The 20686-nt window shown below is 44.9% G+C and overlaps 1 protein-coding gene across 1 annotated transcript in view; it reads right to left on the reverse strand.

The window, feature by feature from the left end:
• The window catches only part of LOC143294230 (uncharacterized), a 28628-nt gene extending 14597 nt beyond the window's left edge, over positions 1–14031 (reverse strand). The window contains exons 1-6 of the mRNA XM_076605661.1: positions 13895–14031; positions 9003–9158; positions 6081–6787; positions 4806–4956; positions 3142–3261; positions 443–601 (exon numbers count right to left, since the gene is read on the reverse strand). Coding sequence (XP_076461776.1) covers positions 443–601; positions 3142–3261; positions 4806–4956; positions 6081–6700 — 1050 coding nt within the window. The 5' untranslated portion in view covers positions 6701–6787; positions 9003–9158; positions 13895–14031. The remainder of the gene's footprint in view (positions 1–442; positions 602–3141; positions 3262–4805; positions 4957–6080; positions 6788–9002; positions 9159–13894) is intronic.
• Between the last annotated feature and the right edge of the window lie 6655 nt (positions 14032–20686).

Below are 20686 nucleotides of genomic sequence, written 5' to 3' on the forward strand. Positions count from 1 at the left end.
TATTTGTTTTATTTCATTATTTCATTACTTACTGTTTATGAATGTTATTTGATACAAGTCATAATATGGTTCATCAGCCGTCATGATAAAATTGAAGTGCAACGTTGTGAGCACAGTATAAGCTTTAAGCTTGTTGATGCTCTTTTGTTATTCACTGCATTGAAATCATGTGTATTGTTGAATAATTAAAGATTATTTAAACCACACACACACATCCATGCACACCCACACACTAGAACACTCACAAGCCAAAAACAAAAACTGGTAAAACCAGTTTGTAAACATAAATCAAATCACCACAAAAAGACACTCCGTAAATCTAACACACACACACACAGATACAACACCCCCCCATCCCCCCACCACAAACACCACCCACATCCACCCCCACAACCCCCCCCCCCCCCCCGCCCCCCCCCACCACACACACACACACACACACACTGTCCAGTTCCAGCAGTGTGTTGAGCAGAGTCAGGGCAGGAAGGGGCGTGGCGCCGGGTGCAGGCTGCGACATGTCCGGAACCAGCGAAAGCTGACTGTGTGCTGCGTAGTACCGACAGTAGTTCTCCACCCTCCTCCACCCCCTCTCCTCCCTCTCCTGTCAACACAGCACTGGGTTAGTACTGCTGTTCTTACTGCTTCTGATGCAATGTCTTGTTATAGTTAACAACACGGCACTGTTCTTATTGCTTCTGATGCAATGTCTTGTTATAGTTAACAACACAGCACTGGGTTAGTACTGCTGTTCTTACTGCTTCTGATGCAATGTCTTGTTATAGTTAACAACACGGCACTGTTCTTATTGCTTCTGATGCAATGTCTTGTTATGGTTAACAACACGGCACTGTTCTTATTGCTTCTGATGCCATGTCTTGTTATAGTTAACAACACGGCACTGTTCTTACTGCTTCTGATGCAATGTCTTGTTATAGTTAACAACACGGCACTGTTCTTATTGCTTCTGATGCAATGTCTTGTTATAGTTAACACCACAGCACTGTTCTTATTGCTTCTGATGCAATGTCTTGTTATAGTTAACAACACAGCACTGTTCTTATTGCTTCTGATGCAATGTCTTGTTATAGTTAACAACACAACACTGGGTTAGTACTGTCATTCTTACTGCTTCTGATGCAACGTCTTGTTATAGTTAAGAACACAGCACTGTTCGTATTGCTTCTGAAGCAATGTCTTGTTATAGTTAACACCACAGCACTGGGTTAGTACTGCTGTTCTTACTGCTTCTGATGCAATGTCTTGTTATAGTTAACAACATGGCACTGTTCTTATTGCTTCTGATACAATGTCTTGTTATAGTTAACAACACGGCACTGTTCTTATTGCTTCTGATACAATGTCTTGTTATAGTTAACAACACGGCACTGTTCTTATTGCTTCTGATGCAATGTCTTGTTATAGTTAACAACACAGCACTGGGTTAGTACTGCTGTTCTTACTGCTTCTGATGCAATGTCTTGTTATAGTTAACAACACGGCACTGTTCTTATTGCTTCTGATGCAATGTCTTGTTATAGTTAACAACACGGCACTGTTCTTATTGCTTCTGATGCCATGTCTTGTTATAGTTAACAACACGGCACTGTTCTTATTGCTTCTGATACAATGTCTTGTTATAGTTAACAACACAACACTGTTCTTACTGCTTCTGATGCAATGTCTTGTTATAGTTAACAACACAGCACTGTTCTTATTGCTTCTGATGCAATGTCTTGTTATAGTTAACAACACAGCACTGTTCTTATTGCTTCTGATGCAATGTCTTGTTATAGTTAACAACACAGCACTGTTCTTATTGCTTCTGATGCAATGTCTTGTTATAGTTAACAACACAGCACTGGGTTAGTACTGTCATTCTTACTGCTTCTGATGCAATGTCTTAGTTTGTCGCATTTGCTTCCACTTGCATATAATGGATATATAGATAGACAGATGGATCTCTCTCTCTCTCTCTCTCTCTCTCTCTCTCTATATATATATATATATATATATATATATATATATATATATATATGTGTGTGTGTGTGTGCGTGTGTGTGTGTGTGTGTGTGTGTGTTTGTTGCTTTTCTTAAATGCAACTGTTATAATTGTAAAACGCTTAGAGCAAAATTATCTGATTAGGTGCTATATTAAAAAAAATGATCATTAGCATTATCATCATTATCATTCTTCTTCCTCTAATTATTATTATCATTAATAGTAGTAGTAGAAGTAGTAGTAGTAGTATCATCATTATTATCATCATCATCATTAATTATCATCATTATTAGCCTTATCACTTTCTCTTTCTGGTATATAGAAGGACAAAATATATATCAAACTTCAATTACAAAGAAACAACAACAAACAAAACAAAAAAATTGCAAATTACCACCTAAAATATATGTGAAACCAGACGTCAAATACTGAAATACACATCCAAGCACTGAGTGTACAGGTGAGTATAAAGGTGTGTGTGCAGGTGTGTGACAGGTGTGTACATAAAAGGTGTGTGTACAGGTGTGTGACAGGTGTGTACAGGCGAGTATAAGGGTGTGTGTGCAGGTGTGTGACAGGTGTGTACAGGCGAGTATAAAGGTGTGTGTGCAGGTGTGTGACAGGTGTGTACAGGCGAGTATAAAGGTGTGTGTGCAGGTGTGTGACAGGTGTGTACAGGCGAGTATAAAGGTGTGTGTGCAGGTGTGTGCAGGTGTGTGACAGGTGTGTACAGGCGAGTATAAAGGTGTGTGTACAGGTGTGTGTACAAGTGTGTACAGGTGAATATAAAGGTGCGTAACATGTGTAAGTACAGGAGTGTACAGGTGAGTATAAAGGTGAGTATATATACAGGTGTGTGTACAGGTGAATATAAAGGTGTGTGTACAGGAGTGTACAGGTGAGCATAAAGGTGTGTGTACAGGTGTGTGTACAGGGAGGAGTAAGGAACAAGGATAACACTGACCTGATTACATTGAGCGGCGTGGGAGGACAGGTGTGTGCACATATAAGAGTTAAAGGAACAACCTCCAGGATGTCTCAGAACAACACTGACCTGATTCCATTGGGCGGCGTGGAGGACAGGTGTGTGCACATATAAGAGTTAAAGGAACAACCTCCAGGATGTCTCAGAACAACACTGACCTGAATGTATTGGGCGGCGTGGGAGGGCAGGTGTGTGTACAGGTAGGAGTTGCAGGTAGCCACCTGCTTCAGGTGATTCTGGCACTGCTCCTGCTCCTGGCAAACCATCAGCTGCAGACTCTGCACCGGCACCAACCCGTGGTCAGTGTGCAGGTTACAGTGTGGGTCAGCAACAACAGTAACAATAGTAACAACAACAACAAGAGTAGCTGCATGCAATAACAGCTGCAACAACAATAACAGCAATACTAAGAGCAACAACAGTACCATCAGCAACAGTAACAGCAGTAACAACACCAATATAAGTAACAACAAGAACAGGAGTAATTGTATTTGGAATATTTGTATTATTTGTATCTCTTTTTATCACAACAGATTTTTCTGTGTGAAATTCGGCTGCTCTCTCCAGGGAGAGCGCATCGCTACACTACAGCGCCACCCTTTTTTTTGTATTTTTTCCTGCGTGCAGTTTTATTTGCTTTTCCTATTGAAGTGGATTTTTCTACAGAATTTTGCCAGGAACAACATTTTTGTTGCCGTGGGTTCTTTTACGTTTTGCTGCACACAGGACCTTGGTTTATCGTCTCATCTGAATGACTAGTGTCCAGACTACCACTCAAGGTCTAGTGGAGGGAGGGAGAAAAATATCGGCGGCTGAGCCGTGATTCGAACCAGCGGGCTCAGATTCTCTCGTTTACTAGGCGGATGCGTTACCTCTAGGCCATCACTCTACTTAATTACAGTAACATTAACAACAACAATAACAGCAGCAATAACAGTAACATCAGTGACAGTAGCAACAACAGCAGATACATCAGTAACAGCGGCAACATCAATAACAACTGTAACATCAGTAACAACACCAACAGCAGTAACCACCGCAATAACAACAGCAGAAATGACAGTAACAACAGCAACAGCAGCAATAACAGCATAACAGAACAAGAGAGGCAAGGCCTTCAAGACTCACTTGTGATACACTTTAAAAAAGAAATCCAAGCTGTTTTATGCATTGAGTATAATTTCAAAATGTAATGTTTAAAATGAGAAAGATCAGTTCTGAGAACTGGACATTGTAGGCTCCTTTGACACATCTACAGACTGAGAACTGGACATTGTAGGCTCCTTTCACACCTCTACAGACTGAGAACTGGACATTGTAGGCTCTGTTCCCACCTCTACAGACTGAGAACTGGACATTGTAGGCTCCTTTCCCACCTCTACAGACTGAGAACTGGACATTGTAGGCTCCTTTCCCACCTCTACAGACTGTGGACATTGTAGGCTCCTTTCACACCTCTACAGACTGTGGACATTGTAGGCTCCTTTTCCACCTCTACAGACTGAGAACTGGACATTGTAGGCTCCTTTCACACATCTACAGACTCAGACTGTCCCCTACTGATCATGCTCATGCGGCACAGGTTCACAGACAGCAGAGCACTTATCACAGTTCTGCCCAGCTTTTGGTGCACTGAGGAGGGAAACCTGGCCCTGTGTGGTGGAACTCCACCAGAAGCTCTGGGGACCACCTGCTGCACTGCGGAGGACGGCGGACTTGGTGATGCAGACCAGATTGACCACCTGACAGCATGACCTGGGAAACACGGAAGAAGAAGAAGGACTACAATGATGCCGACTGACGCAGGAAAATGGTCACTCACCTCAAACTCCTGAAGCTCCTGGAGCTCATCAGGGGTGGGGCGTGTGGCGATGCCGGAGAAGAATTTCTGGGTACACTTCTGGAACAGGTGCAGGTAGCGCAGGTGCTGCTCATGGAGAAGAGAGGATTTCGGAGCCTCCGGCACCGGAGGTCTGGAAACACAACATCACGCCACTTCACTCTGCTCCTGAGAAACAACTCAGAGTTAATGGGATTAAAACAGAGTGCTCATAACTGACTTCAACACTTCAACTTAGGTCTGAGGGATTAAAACAGAGTGCTCAAAACTGACTTCAACACTTCAACTTAGGTCTGAGGGATTAAAACAGAGTGCTCAAAACTGACTTCAACACTTCAACTTAGGTCTGAGGGATTAAAACAGAGTGCTCAAAACTGACTTCAACACTTCAACTTAAGTCTGAGTTAATGGGATTAAAACATAGTGCTCAAAACTGACTTCAACACTTCAACTTAAGTCTGAGCTCATGGGATTAAAACAGAGTGCTCAAAACTGACTTCAACACTTCAACTTTGGTCTGAGTTAATGGGATTAAAACAGAGTGCTCAAAACTGACTTCAACACTTCAACTTAAGACCAGTGAGGTCACCACAGTTAATCACCAACTATAACATGTGCCTCAATCAATCAATCAAACTCCACAAAGAAATAACTTGGTCAATCACAGGCTCACTGTAAACACAAACATAAAATGATTATGTGCACCATAAAAAGAGATTAAAACTAGCCCAATACAGTTTGTTGTTTTTTTTTTTTAAAGAGATGGCTGAGATATCACAATTCAGAAAATGTTCAGCTTTGTCAAAATGAACTCTAGCAGATACATAAACTGAACAAACAAAATCATACAACTTTGGAAAATTGCCTATAATCTTCACAGCTGATATTTCAGATGTATGCAACTTTGGAAAATTACCTAAAATCATCACAGCTGTTATTTCAGATGCATACAACTTTGGAAAACTACCTAGAATCTTCACATCCGTTATTTCAGATGTATACAACTTTGGAAAACTACCTAAAATTCCACAGCCATTATTTCAGATGCATACAACTTTGGAAAATTACCTAAAATCATCACAGCTGTTATTTCAGATGTATACAACTTCGGAAAACTACCTAAAATCTTCACAGCCATTATTTCAGATGTGTACAACTTTGGAAAACTACCTAGAATATTCACAGCCATTATTACAGATATACACAACTTTAAATAATCTGAAGCTTATTTCAGATGTACAGCACATTACAGCCAACCTTCTCCCTTTCTCATGCATTTTCCCACGATGTGCAGAGCGTGTCTGTCCCTGAGCGTCCATGGCACTACCGTCTCTCCTGACAGGACCCTCCGGCAACGTATGATCCGCTGAGCTGCCCGCTGTCTGGTGATCGCCTTCAGCATCATCTCCCTTCCCTCTCCACACAGGGTTGTTCCCCTTCCCTCTCCACACACGGCCGCTGATGACGTCGGCCCCCAAGCCTGCAGACCCATCATCCTGTCCCAAGGAAGCAGTGGTGGCCCCTTGGGGAACGCTGACACAGAGATCTGTCTGAGGGCCAGCGTTCGGTTCCAATCTCACCCCCTCCCCTTCACCGTCCTGACTGTTTTCCTGATGCAGAGAAGCGTGTGGCACGGCGGTCGTCTCACACGGTTCGGATCGACAGTCCTCCTTTGACTCAGTCCCCGCACCACTGCACGCTGGGTCCGGCCCTGAAGACGACTCAGCGTCCTCGACCCTGACCTCCGCAGGTTCTGTGCCGCATGATGACCGGCTGTCCTGTGAACAGCTGTCCAGGCCGGGGGGGTCAGCGTGACCTGGCCCCCTGGTGGCGAGTTTTGAGGGTGGGGGGAAGCCCAGGGCGTCCATCATCCGCATGACCTGATCCTCCAGGCTGGGTTCGGGTCCCGCCAACCGCTGGTACACCTCCTCCGTGAAGAAGGCTCTCTTTCCGTTGACTGGCTCCTTCATACACACACACACACACACACACACACACACACACACACACACACACACAGGGAGAGTATAAGAGCAGATCCTATACTCCGCTCATTAAAACAAGGGCGTGTACTACAAAGACAAGGGCGCACATATGCAAGTCAATGATGATTAGCGGGTTTTTTTTGTTGTTTTTTTTCTTCAGCGTGTACCCGGTGTCCGCCCTTTGTGCAATATTATGCAACAGGTCATAGGGTGCAGTATGTCACAACACAACACACACACACACACACACATATATATATATATATATATATATATATATATATATATATATATATATATATATATATACAGAGAGAGGGAGAGATCTATATATATTGATATAGATCTACATATACTGATATAGATATACTGAAACAGATATATATAGAGAGATAGAGAGTTTGACAGACATAATAAGATAGATAAATCATTTCACATACCAAGCAGTGTTAACAACAAAGTACAAATTCAGTTACAAATTTTGGGGGGTGTGGGGTGGCTTGATAGGGTAGGAATAAGAACTTGTTTTTCTTGACTTATCAATTTTGAAAATGACCCACTGATTTTGTGATAAACCAGTCATTTGCCTCATGGTGTCCAAAACCAAACCCTAAACTCAGCATTATTCTTGGCATTAACTATTACATCAGTAAAGGTCACTTCAGCGGCATCACTGAGTTTGGACAAATCATTTAATCCAAATTACAACTACTAAGCAGATACCTGATCAGGCACGTAACCCAACGCACTTTGTCAAGCCTTGAGAGAGAAAAAAAATTAAGATAAATAAATGAAAAAATGAACTAAAATGATATATGAAATAAAAATATAAATAAAAAATAACAAAGGTAACTGGTCAGCACACTGACACCAGACATTCTTGGAGGCCCAGACGAACAAGAGGAAGATGTGACACACACTTGTAAAAGGTGTCTATCACTCCAGACAGACCAGATTCCAGACCACATCATTCCAGCCATTTCCCCTCAGGCTTTCAAGACCAGGACTGAGGCCTGGCTGGCAGCCTCTGGCTCAGCAGAGCTACAGGACAGTTTGGTGGTGGTGGTTGTTGTTGTTGATGATGTTTGGTTGTTGTTGTTGTTGCTGTTGTTGATGATGATGTTGCTGTTGTTGTTGTTGTTGATGATGATGATGATGCTGTTGTTGTTGTTGTTGTTGATGATGATGATGTTGTGATGATGATGATGATGATGATGTTGTTGTTGATGATGTTGATGATGATGATGTTGTTGTTGTTAATGATGATGATGATGGTGTTGCTGTTGTTGTTGTTGATGATGATGATGTTGCTGCTGTTGTTGTTGTTGTTGATAATGTTTGGTTGTTGTTGTTGTTGTTGTTGTTGTTGATGATGATGATGTTGCTGTTGTTGTTGTTGTTGTTGATGATGATGATGATGCTGTTGTTGTTGTTGTGTTGTTGATGATGTTGATGATGATGATGATGTTGATGATGATGATGATGATGATGATGATGTTGTTGTTGTTAATGATGATGATGATGGTGTTGCTGTTGTGTTGTTGATGATGATGTTGCTGTTGTTGTTGTTGTTGATAATGTTTGGTTGTTGTTGTTGCTGTTGTTGTTGATGATGATGTTGATGATGTTGTTGATGATGATGATGATGATGATGTTGCTGTTGTTGTTGATGATGATGATGTTGTTGCTGTTGTTGTTGATGATGATGTCGTTGCTGTTGTTGTTGATGATGATGTTGTTGTTGCTGTTGTTGTTGATGTCGTTGCTGTTGTTGTTGATGATGATGATGTTGTTGTTGCTGTTGTTGTTGTTGATGATGTTGTTGCTGTTGTTGTTGATGATGATGATGTTGTTGTGGCTGTTGTTGTTGATGATGATGATGTTGTTGTTGATGATGATGTTGTTGTTGTTGTTGCTGCTGTTGTTGATGATGATGATGTTGATGTTGCTGTTGTTGTTGTTGTTGTTCTGACTGATGCTGAATGGGGCCCAGGTTCCCCTGGCAGAACTGGGGGGAATTAACGGTCGTACACAGGCATCAGTCTCCTAGAGCGCACCACTCAGGCCCCTAGTGGATAGCTGCCCTGCACATGGATAACCACAGGATTCTACTTTATAGACAAGACCAGACAAGACTGAATCTTTACACACTCATGCACGCATCAGAGTGAGCGACTCAGTCAAAGGAACTCACCAAACCAATGTCTCACTTGCAGGGTCCGTCTCCTCCTCCATGATGGATGGTAGCAGCAGGGCAAAGCTGTGTTGTGATGTTGATCAGAAAATCTCAACACTGTTCACTCTCTCCTTTACAGGTCCACGTTCACTACACGTTCATATCCACATCATCCTGAAAATGAGAAAAAACATAATAAAAAATTTTTTTTTTAAATGTTTGGATATAATAATCAAAGCATCTGTAGATCAAGCTCTTTCAGTAGCCTTTTGCAGATTGTCAGCTTTATTTGTTTTGAAACACATTTTCTTTGGTGGGTGACATGAACATGTGTGTGCTTATATAAATAGGTACATGTGTGTGCACGCATGGGAGGGAGAGAGAGAGAGAGAGAGAGAGAGTGGAGGTGTGTGTGTGTGTGTTACTCTGTGTGTGTGTTACTCTGTGTGTGTGTGTGTGTGTATGTCTGTCTGTCTGTCTTTGCCTGCAGTGTGTGTGCAATGTGTGTGTGTGACAGATATCAGCATTGCGGGAGCAGCTGCTGACAGACAAGACAAGTCATAGAGATTCAGAGAAAAACAGTGTCAGAGAAAAACAGACAAAATTCTGGCAGACCAAAAGTGGCAGTGAGACAAATCAAGTGTCCCATGGAATGTCTGGTGTGTGTATTGAGATGAATGTGAAATATGTCTGGTGTGTGGATGTGTGTATTGAAATGAATGTCAAACATGTCTGGTGTGTGTATTGAGATGAATGTGAAATATGTCTGGTGTGTGTATTGAGATGAATGTGAAATATGTCTGGTGTGTGGATGTGTGTATTGAGATGAATGTGAACCAAGTGTGCCATGGAATGTCTGGTGTGTGAATGTGTGTATTGAGATGAATGTGAAATGTCTGGTGTGTGGATGTGTGTATTGAGATGAATGTGAATCAAGTGTGCTATGGAATGTGTCTCGTGTGTGGATGTGTGCATTGAGATGAATGTGAATCAAGTGTGCTATGAAATGTCTGGTGTGTGGATGTGTGTATTGAGATGAATGTGAATCAAGTGTGCTATGAAATGTCTGGTGTGTGGATGTGTGTATTGAGATGAATGTGAATCAAGTGTGCTATGAAATGTCTGGTGTGTGGATGTGTGCATTGAGATGAATGTGAAATATGTCTGGTGTGTGGATGTATGTACTGAGATGAATGTGAATCAAGTGTGCTATGAAATGTCTGGTGTGTTGTGTGTATTGAAATGAATGTGAATCAAGTGTGCTATGAAATATGTCTGGTGTGTGGATGTGTGTATTGAAATGAATATGAACCAAGCATGCTATGAAATATGTCTGGTGTGTGGATGTGTGTATTGAAATGAATGTGAACCAAGCATGCTATGAAATATGTCTGGTGTGTGGATGTGTGTATTGAAATGAATGTGAACCAAGCATGCTATGAAATATGTCTGGTGTGTGGATGTGTGTATTGAAATGAATGTGAACCAAACATGCTATGAAATATGTCTGGTGTGTGGATGTGTGTATTGAAATGAATGTGAACCAAGCATGCTATGAAATATGTCTGGTGTGTGGATGTGTGTATTGAAATGAATGTGAACCAAGCATGCTATGAAATATGTCTGGTGTGTGGATGTGTGTACTGAGATGAATGTGCTTTCTCTACTTCCTTCTCCAGGAGGAAGGTGGCAGAATGGTTAAGGCGGTCATCTGCCAATACAGAGAATCTGTGAGGGTCTGGGTTTGAATCCCGCCCCCACCCTTTCTCCAAAGTCTGACTGGAAAATCAAACAATCTAATCATTCGGATGAGATGATACACTGAGGTCCTGTGTGCAGCACACACTTGGCTGACTGATAAAGAACCCATGCCAACCAGAGTGTTGTCCCCTGGCCAAAATTCTGTAGCAGAAATCCACTCTGAAAGGTATTTGTATTTGTATTTGTTTTTATCACAACAGATTTCTCTGTGTGAAATTCGGGCTGCTCTCCCCATGGAGAGCGCGTCACTATACTACAGAGCCACCCATTTTTTTGGATTTTTTCCTGCGTGCAGTTTGATTTGTTTTTCCTATCGAAGTGGATTTTTCTACAGATTTTGGCCAGGAACATCCCTTTTGTTGCTGTGGGTTCTTTTACGTGCGCTAAGTGCACGTTGCACATGCGACCTCAGTTTATCATGTCATCCAAATGACTAGCATTCAGACCACCACTCAAGGTCTAGTGGAGGGGGAGAAAATATCGGCAGCCGAGCCATGATTCGAACCAACCCGCTCAGATTCTCTCACTTTCTAGGCGGATGCGTTACCTCTAGGCCATCACACCTACATATGTATATGCATGCACTCAAGGTTTGACTACGCGTGTTGGGTTATGTGGCTGGTGGGGCATCAGCCTAGCAGATGTGGTGTAGTGGGCAATATCCACATTTCTCCCTCTCCACTTCTTTTATGTGTGACTGGTGGAACAACATCCTCACCTTGTTGTGAACATAAGTCATTCCGTCTTGAAGGGTAAAGTTGTGGATATTGCCGGTGTAGCGTTTATGAACGCAGTGACACCGCCTTGAGAAACTGATGTTCAAACTGTTCTTCATTAACTCTGTGTGTCATCACTGGGGTGCTGCACTGGTCCCTCCAGGTCTGTCGGGCTCTTCTTCTTCCGTAGAGCGACCACAATCAACACTGATTCTTATGTCGCTGTTATGACCACAATCAACACTGATTCTTATGTCGCTGTTATGACCACAATCAACACTGATTCTTATGTCGCTGTTATGACCACAATCAACACTGATTCTTATGTCGCTGTTATGACCACAATCAACACTGATTCTTATGTCGCTGTTATGACCACAATCAACACTCTGATTCTTATGTCGCTGTTATGACCACAATCAACACTGATTCTTATGTCGCTGTTATGAAAGTGGGGCCTAACAGTCAGCGCTTAAAAAAAAAGTTAAAAAATTGCATTGCCAGTCTTGCTGCCACCAAGACACCCCACACAGTCTTTCTGGGTCTCCTCTCACAAGATCTCTCCACATACATTGCCAGTCTTGCTGCCACCAAAACACACCATTCAGTCATAACTCAGTGAAGTCCCCTCTCAAAGGATCCACTCATTTTTATCTTTCTTCCTTTCTTTTTTATCTAATGAATTATAAGAACATTTAAAGGTTTGCTCCGCCATTTCATCTCCACTGGGCCACCCAGAGCTAATCCTCAGAGCGACCCAGTTGAGCCAGGCCGTGCTTTTTGGACTAAGTTTCAGTTCTAATTTACCACCACCCTCCTCTCCCTCCATCTGCTTATGCATCAGTATCTGTCTGCTGGAGGCCCCTTGCAAGGCATCCAGCACAGTGTCTTTCAGGGTTGTGTGCCAAAGCCTGGGTCTCTGCAAATGGCTCTCCTGTCCATTCTGCAATGTTTTCAGTCGTGTGTTTTGTTTTTCTGCCTTCCCCTCCGTCTGACTCCCTCAACAGTTACTTGGTCAAGTCGGAGGATTGTTCACGGCCACTGGTCCTCGTTACGTGATTTTAGGTATTGTTTTGTCTGCTTATACTTTGTCCCTTCCGCGTGGTAGCTATCGTGACAGAACCAGTACCGCCTGAGGCACATGCCAGCACTGAGTGATGTACTTCATCACAAAAGATAACAGTACTATCTCCGCTCACACTCACAGGAACACTGGTCACAGTGTATGGCAATGTCAAAACAAGTTAACAACAAAACGCTGGGAAACAAATAACAACACAATACGTAGGTGTTTATCTACCCAAGCTTGTATTTTGTATACTCCAATATCAGTCAATGTCTGTGACAACGTAAATGTTACTCACATTTTCGTGTTGTTTTCGTTCCACTTTCGCACGTTCTGAAAACGTGCAAGTTGTATTTACCAAGTCTAATGTGTCAACGAACGATAACTCTGAGAAATTTGTCTCGGAAAATCAAACGATAATAAACATGTGATCGGGTCAGTTTCAAGGCGTAAAAGCGTGCATATAAATTTCATCCATATACACAACACAAAATCTGCTGTGAAAATACATACATATGATATAACCAAATAAAAATGATATGAAATTACTGTTTGGAAAAATGTACCTCCGTAAATGTAAATTTGACAAATGCACACCCAACCGGCTAGCAGAAAGATACATTTTCTGACGCTGTAAAATAGAACACAATTCAAGATCAGTTCAGTTACTCAAGAAGGCGTCACTGCGTTCGGGCAAATCCATATAAGCTACGCCACATCTGCTAAACAGATGCCTGACCAGCAGTGTAACCCAACGCGCTTAGTCAGGCCTTGAGGGAAAAAGTGCATAAACAAATAAACCGATGGATATATCACTGTGAATTAATGAATAGATAACAAATTAATAAACAAATAAATGAATAGATGAATAAACAAACGGATGACACAAAAAGTAAGCAGATAGATAATGATTTTTTCAATGCAGGGGAAAAAAAGATAAATACTGTAAATAAATGAAATAAAAAGGCAATAATGGCAATAAATAGACTGATAAACAAATAAGCAAATATGTGTACATAAACATACAGACACGCGCGCACACACACAGACACACACAGAGACACACACACCGTGACACACTCACACTGGCACACACTACACACACACACACATCATATGCACAACAGATATGCACAAACACTGATGCAGTTTCACTGATCAATTATATGAAAGCACAAATAGAATTGGTGCACAGGTCCAACACTATACACATAAAAGCACACGAGCCCCGACACACACACACACACACACACACACACACACACACACACACACACACGCACGCACTCACTCACTCTCTGTGTCTCTCTCTCTCGTTCACACACACACACACACACACACACACACACACACACACACACTCTAACCATCTAAGAAGTTTAGCTTCATAAGCTTTCTGTCGCTTCTCCAGAAACGTGTTGATCGTGTACAGAAAGGGGTTGATGGCGGAGTTCAAAGGCAGGACGAAAATCGCCAGACCCACATTCACCTCTCCAGGGATGGAAGTTCCAGTCAGCGCCAACAGTCCACACAGTCCAATGGGGAACCAGCACAAGAAATCCGTCACGGCAATAGTGATCAACCGCCGAGCTATGGTCATGTCCCTGGTTACTCTGGTCGTGTTTGTTTTCATGACGTTTTTCTGTATCGACCAGAATATGCACGCCTGGCCGGCAGAGGTCAGAAGGAAAAGGATAAAGTTGAGAACGATGAACAAACCAAAGGAATAAGCTTTTCCTCTGAAACTTTGTTTCGTGACTGGCAGTGGAATACAAATGCCTGTTTGACTATAAAACTCCCAGTGTGCTGTCACCGGGAGGAGGGGCATCAAGGCAAGGGACCAACCCACCAGCCAAGTTAGGACGCAAGCTATAGTCGCCGATGTTCGCCCGAATCGCAAATCCCTGAATGGAAAGCGAATGACAACGAAACGGTCGAGTGTGATCAACCAGATGATCAAAGCTGACACCTCACTGGACAACAGAGACAGAAATCCCGCCACTTTACAGGTCACACTGTTTTTCCATGCGTCATCATGGTGGAGATATCTGCCACGGAACCGTTCATCAGCCGCTCCAACAATGGCAATGTAGACACCCATTAGAAAGTCTGCAATGGTGAGACTGGTAATGAACACGCTGAATCCACTTGAACGGGTTGTCTTCTGCAGACAGACTCGTGCACAGAAGCAGAAGACGTTCCCTGTCACTGAGAGAACGGCAACCAGCCACAGAGAGCCGCGGTATGTCCACGACTGCAGTAAATCTTTACACGAGGAAATTTCAACCTTTGGAGCTTTGCAAAACGTGTCTTCAGAATGATATGGAAGCATTTCTTTGCAGCATAGTTTATAATTGCCTGTAGTAATTATCTGCAGACTGGAAAGACTTTTCAACACATGAGGAGGAAACGTTTTTAACGGACTTCCATCCATGTGCAGCTCCACAAGTTGGGGACTCGGCTGGAAGCCATCAGGAGTGATGGTGTGGATTGAGGTAAGCGTTAAGTTCAGTTTCCTCAGGCTGGAAAAATGTGCCAAGACATTAGCGTCAAACACTGTCAGTGGGGTATGTGACAGGTCCAGCACTGTGAGCAAACTGTGTTGGAAACCATTCGAGAAGTCGTTGTGTAACGAAGTGAGAGGGTTGCTAGCCAAATACAATGTTCGCAGATTTTCTAGGTTGAAAAATGAAGTCATGTTGACATGCCGTAGTTTGTTAGCAGTGAGATCAAGAAACATCAAATTGAACAACATCACGCTGGGAACACGAGCCAGGGAACATTCCGCCAGAATCAGGTGAATAAGATAGGTGTGGTTCTGCACATCAGACAGCGTCATACCTGAACCTGTGGCGTCCAAAAAACGTAAAGCAGGGTAGAGCGTTACCTGGAAAGGCTGAAGGCAGAGGAAGGTGTGAGCACGGCACAGACAGTGCTCAGGGCATGTCATGCTGCACATTTCATCCTCATGCAGAGGGCAGTGAGGCCAGCCGTCACACAGATGGTCAGTGTGCAGACATATTGTGGATGCTCTGCACCTGAAGAATCCTGGACATGTAATTTCCCCACACCCCTCTTCATCCTGGTGGTCAATACAATCGTATATCCCATTGCAGCGTGTGTAGACAGGCAGGCAGTCATTGAACTCACCAGGGCAGCGGTAATGTGCGTCAGGACAGGACTGACTGAAATTCATTTTGGTGGAGGAGAAAGATCTTATTCCATCAAACGTGACGAGAGTGGGAGATGTCAGATAACGTCGCTGTAAATCTAACGACGCAGAATAAGTACACGTCTTTTCATCGGACTCATCAAGACAGTGGGAATGTATGTCGCATACCTTGTCATAAGGTACACACTCACCGTTAGAACAGGTGAACGTACGATCACAAGTAGGATGTCAAAAGAACGACTCATCACTCATCTCTGGACAGTCCACGATTAAGTCACATATCAAAGCGTATGACAGGGTTGCCACGTCAGCACACGAACAGCGAGCTGTCCGATCCCTTCTGAACGGATTGAACGATGTCATTAATTTTGATGCTGAAAAGAGCCGGCGACAGGATGCTCCCTTGCGGGACACCCAGCTCCTGCTCGTGAATGTCGGACAGGGTGGTGCCGAGTCTCACCTGGAATTGTCTGTCTTGTAAAAAATTGTGGATGAACCGAGGCAGGTGTCCTCGGAAGCCGAGCTTGTGCAAGTCCGAGAGAATACCAAATTTCCACATGGTATCGTAAGCTTTCTCCAAGTCAAAAAATATGGCCACCACGTTGTTTGTTTACAAAGGCATTTCTTACAGTGGTTTCCAGACGAACCAGATGGTCAACGGTAGAGCGATGCTTGCGGAAACCGCACTGTTCTTTCGCCAGAAGGCCGTCGGTCTCTAGTTTCCACATCAGTCTACAGTTGACCATCTTCTCCATCAGTTTGCAGATGCAGCTGGTCAGTGCAATTGGGCGGTAGTTGGAGGGGTTCGAGGGGTCTTTTCCCGGTTTCGGCAGCGGGATTATGAGGGCTTTCCGCCAGGAGGGTGGAAAAAAGCCTGTGACCCAGATGTGGTTATAAACTTTAAGCAGGGTGTCCAGACAGGTTTGGGGAAGGTGCTTTAAGAGTTTATAATGGACCTCGTCCATTCCTGGACAGGAATCCGTACAGGTCTGAAGGGCAGATTTAAGTTCATTCATTGTGAAAGGAAGGTTGTAATTCTCTGTGTTGTCGGAAAAGAAGTTACATGGTGTTTTTTCTGACAGGTTTTTGGTTTTAAGAAACCAAGCAGATTTGTTAGCAGATCTCGAGTTCTGTTCAATTGTGGAAGCAAGCAAATTGGCAACTGCTTTCTTCTCTGTGACCAGAGCGTCTGAAAGTTTAAGATGATGAAAAGTTGGGCATATGTTTTTGCCCTTAATTCTTTTTAAAACCCTCCACACTTTCTTCTTGGGTGTGTTGGAGGTTAAGGAAGGGCAAAAATCCCTCCATGACTTCCTCTGGCTCTTTTTAAAAACATACCTGGCTTTCACCCTCAGCTGTTGATGGGTTCGAACGCTATCGGTCTCCGGTCTCCGAAAGACGCGTCGCTGCGGTCTCTTCCGAGACTTACGGGCCTCCCGACATTCCGCGTTGAACCAGGGCATTCTAGGCACCTGAGGTAGACGATGGGACTGCTGCTTTGGCGCAATCTAAAACGATCCGAGTCAGAGTGTCAGCAGGGTCCTTGCTTTTCAATACTGTTTCTTCCTGCAGCTCCGCTCTTATCTTCTTGGTAAAAAAACTCCAGTCTGCTTTGTCATAGTTCAGGCGGTCAGGCAGAGAGTCACCTTCTCCATCTGTGGGGCGGAGGACGACAGGAAAGTGGTCACTCCCGTGCAGATCGTCGTGCACTTTCCACTCGTAGTCCAGGACCAACGATGGATCGCAGACCGACAGATCTAAACACGAGAGCTTTCCAGAGGACAGATGAAGGTAAGTGGGAGACTTGTCGTTAAGACAGCACAAGTCCATGTCGGAAAGAAGGTTTTCCAAGAGAAGACCTCGGGCTGATGTCATCTCACTTCCCCAGAGCGGGGAGTGTCCATTGAAGTCGCCCAACAGTAAAAACGGACGTGGGAGCTGGTCGACCAGGTTCATGATGTCCTGCCTCAGAACACGGACGGAAGGAGGAAGGTAGAGAGAGCAGACAGTGATGGTTTTCTCAAGTGTGACTCTGACTGCCACCGCCTGTAAAGGGGTGCTTAAAAGAACTGTACTGTATAAAAGGGACTTGCGAATAAAAAGAGCGACACCTCCCGTCAATCCCTCTTGCTTTGGTTGAGCGGGTTTAAAAACGGAGTTAAAACCAGAGAGAGATAAAACCTTGCCATCTCTTTGCAGAGTCTTCTGCAGCTCCAGCACTGAAGGTTTCAAAGCACGACAAAGCTGCTGGAGTTCCTGAAAATTGGCGTGGAACCCCCGGATGTTCCAGTGGATCACTGCCATTAAAAAGGTTAAAAAAAATAAAGCAGCAGCCTATTCCATCGCTACCCCCTGCTCCTCTGCTTGCGGTGGCTCAAGGTCGGCCAGGATGGAGTATTTATTTTTAGAAATTAATTTTTCGGATTCCGACCGAGTCGGAATATCCACCACCTCGCCCCTCCCCTCCTTGAGTTTTGGAGGTACGGGGGGTTTCCGGCCACTTCCGCCAGCCCGAGGGCCAGGCAGACGAGAGGCAGGGCGAGGGGTGCCGGAGGGTGGGGGGGGGGGGGGGCGGGGGGGGGGGGGGGGGGGGGCTGGAGGCGGACAACGTGCCTCCGCCCGAGGCTTTTCTCTCCCGCCCAGCAGCCCCTGAGGACTGCCGCACAGGATGGGAAGGGGTGTGGACACGGCGTCTCCACCCAAGGCCAACGGTTCTAACAAGGCGGTTAAGTCGTCCGTCTGCGTTCCTGTGGACGTCGTCTGGACCGCGACGTCCACCATCCTGGGTCTGACGACAGAGGCGTACGACGCCTTAGGCGACGCGGCCTCGACCTGTTTCCTTGCCTCAAAGAAGGATATTTTCTTTTCTGTCTTTACCTTCTGGATTTGTTTTTCTTTTTTCCAGGTGGGGCAGTCTTTCGATGAGGACGGGTGGCCACCTCCGCAGTTCGCACACCGGGCTGGACTGACGCAATCGCCCTGGTGCGCCACCTTCGAACAGGTGCCACACGCCTCTTCCTCCTTGCATCGGTCTCTCACGTGTCCAAATTTCTGGCATTTGAAACATCTCAGAGGGGACGGCACGAATAGGCTTACACTAACCATCAGGTATCCGACCCGAATGTCCTTGGGGAAATCCGGGCAGCAGAAGGTGAGGAAGAAAGTGTTGGTCGGGACTCTGTCCGACCCCTTCCTCACCGTCACCCTGTACACGTCGGTCAGTCCCTGAGAGGACAGCTCGCTCTTGATTTCAGCCTCAGACACACTTTTCAACTCCGGGCATCTGATGACCCCCTTTGAGCAGTTGAGACCTTTGTGAGGGGAAACCTTCACCGCCCTATCCACGAAAGTGGTCGCCTTGAGAAGGAGCCTTTTTGACTCTGTCTGCACTAAAAATGCTCCGCTCCTCAGCCTCTTGATGGATTTCAGTGATCCCGCCAGACACTGAAAGCCCTTCTGGATAGCGAAGGGGCTGAGAGCCGACAAGGGCTTGTCGTCATCAGCGCCCTCCATCACAAGCCATGACGGCCAAAATCCAGAGGTCTCAACAACCTCCGAATCTGAGTCTGAGTCGTCTGTTCCTTGTCGTTGTCTTTTTCCAAATGTAGGGGGGTGTAGTTGTTTGGAATTCATATTGAAAAAAATGTAAATTCATCCCTCCCTTACCCACCCACCATGGGGTCCAACTTAGGGGCCAGGGTCAAGGGAACACCAGCTTGACCCCTTCCAGGTTTCGGGAGGGATATACGACCAACAACCCAGCTCCAACGTGTTCCCCCCCGATCATGCCCAGCTCCCGGGGACAGAGAACCGAGCACTACGGGGGTTACCTTCGTCAGCCACTAAACTGCCAGTCTTGACCCAGCCCCACGAAGGGGTAGCCGATTGACACACACGGGCCAATGTGTGCCGCCTGTCTTAGGAGAGGTCCGAGCCAAAGGGATGTGTTGAGAGCAGTGTGCTCTCTCAATCCCCAGGATCTCATTCCCCTCCATCACAGGTCGCGCCGCACGGCAAACACGGCGGGCCTAAAGAAGGCCGCAGAGAAAAACAGAATGTGGAAAAGAAGGCTTGATGGGGAGCTGAGGACAGAAAAGAGGCGGTAAAAAGAAGAATAGAGAATAGCGAAAGGGACAGTGGGTCACGTTTAGTTTGGGCCTCACTCACGACCTGTTCGGCATGGGAAGCCCTATCAGGGGCATCAGTACAAAAACCACCACTTATTCAGCCCGAACAGCTACGATGGCTATGTAGGCTGCCAATTAAGACCTGGGACCAGAGCAGCAAAACCCCAAGAAGCACTGATGCCCCCGCCGACATAGCTCGCTCGATCACTGGCCACTAAGCCTCCCGACCACGACAAGGTAGTGACCCTCCCGGGAGAGGGTCAAGAGAACACCAGCCTGACCCCCTCCAGGTTTCGGGAGGAAGAAATGAAGCCGTCCAGAAATAACTGAACAATATCGCTCAATGGTGCAAGGACACAGGATCTTCCATCAACCCAGCGAAAGCTCAAACGTTACTGTGCACCCTCAACAACAGAACCGCGAGCAAATCACCACCACCTGTGTCATTCAACGGAATTCAAATCGAAAAAAGCGAATGCCCACGCTACATAGGGTTATACAGTTCGACAGGATGCTGACCTTCAGAAAACATACGGAAAATACTGTTCTCAAATGCAAAAAGGGTCTTTCAGTCTTAAAAGCAATGGCACCCAAAGGTATTGAACAACGCCACCTCTTCCTACTATATCAATCACTCGTTCTCAGTGAGATCGACTACGGACTTGGGCTAACAACACCGTCTCAAAGCAGCCTCCTAAACTTATAGTTCAAAATGAAGCTATGAGGCTGATCCTTGGAACAACAAAAGACAGGCCCACGGAAACCATGTGATACCTGCTTGACCTTCCTTCAGTGCAGGCAAGAAACAAGTTTGAACAGGTAAATACCTACTTCAGAGCATTAGAAAACCCTCAAAACCC

The sequence above is a fragment of the Babylonia areolata genome, chromosome 19 (assembly GCF_041734735.1).
Source record: "Babylonia areolata isolate BAREFJ2019XMU chromosome 19, ASM4173473v1, whole genome shotgun sequence".
Lineage (NCBI taxonomy): Eukaryota > Metazoa > Mollusca > Gastropoda > Neogastropoda > Buccinidae > Babylonia > Babylonia areolata.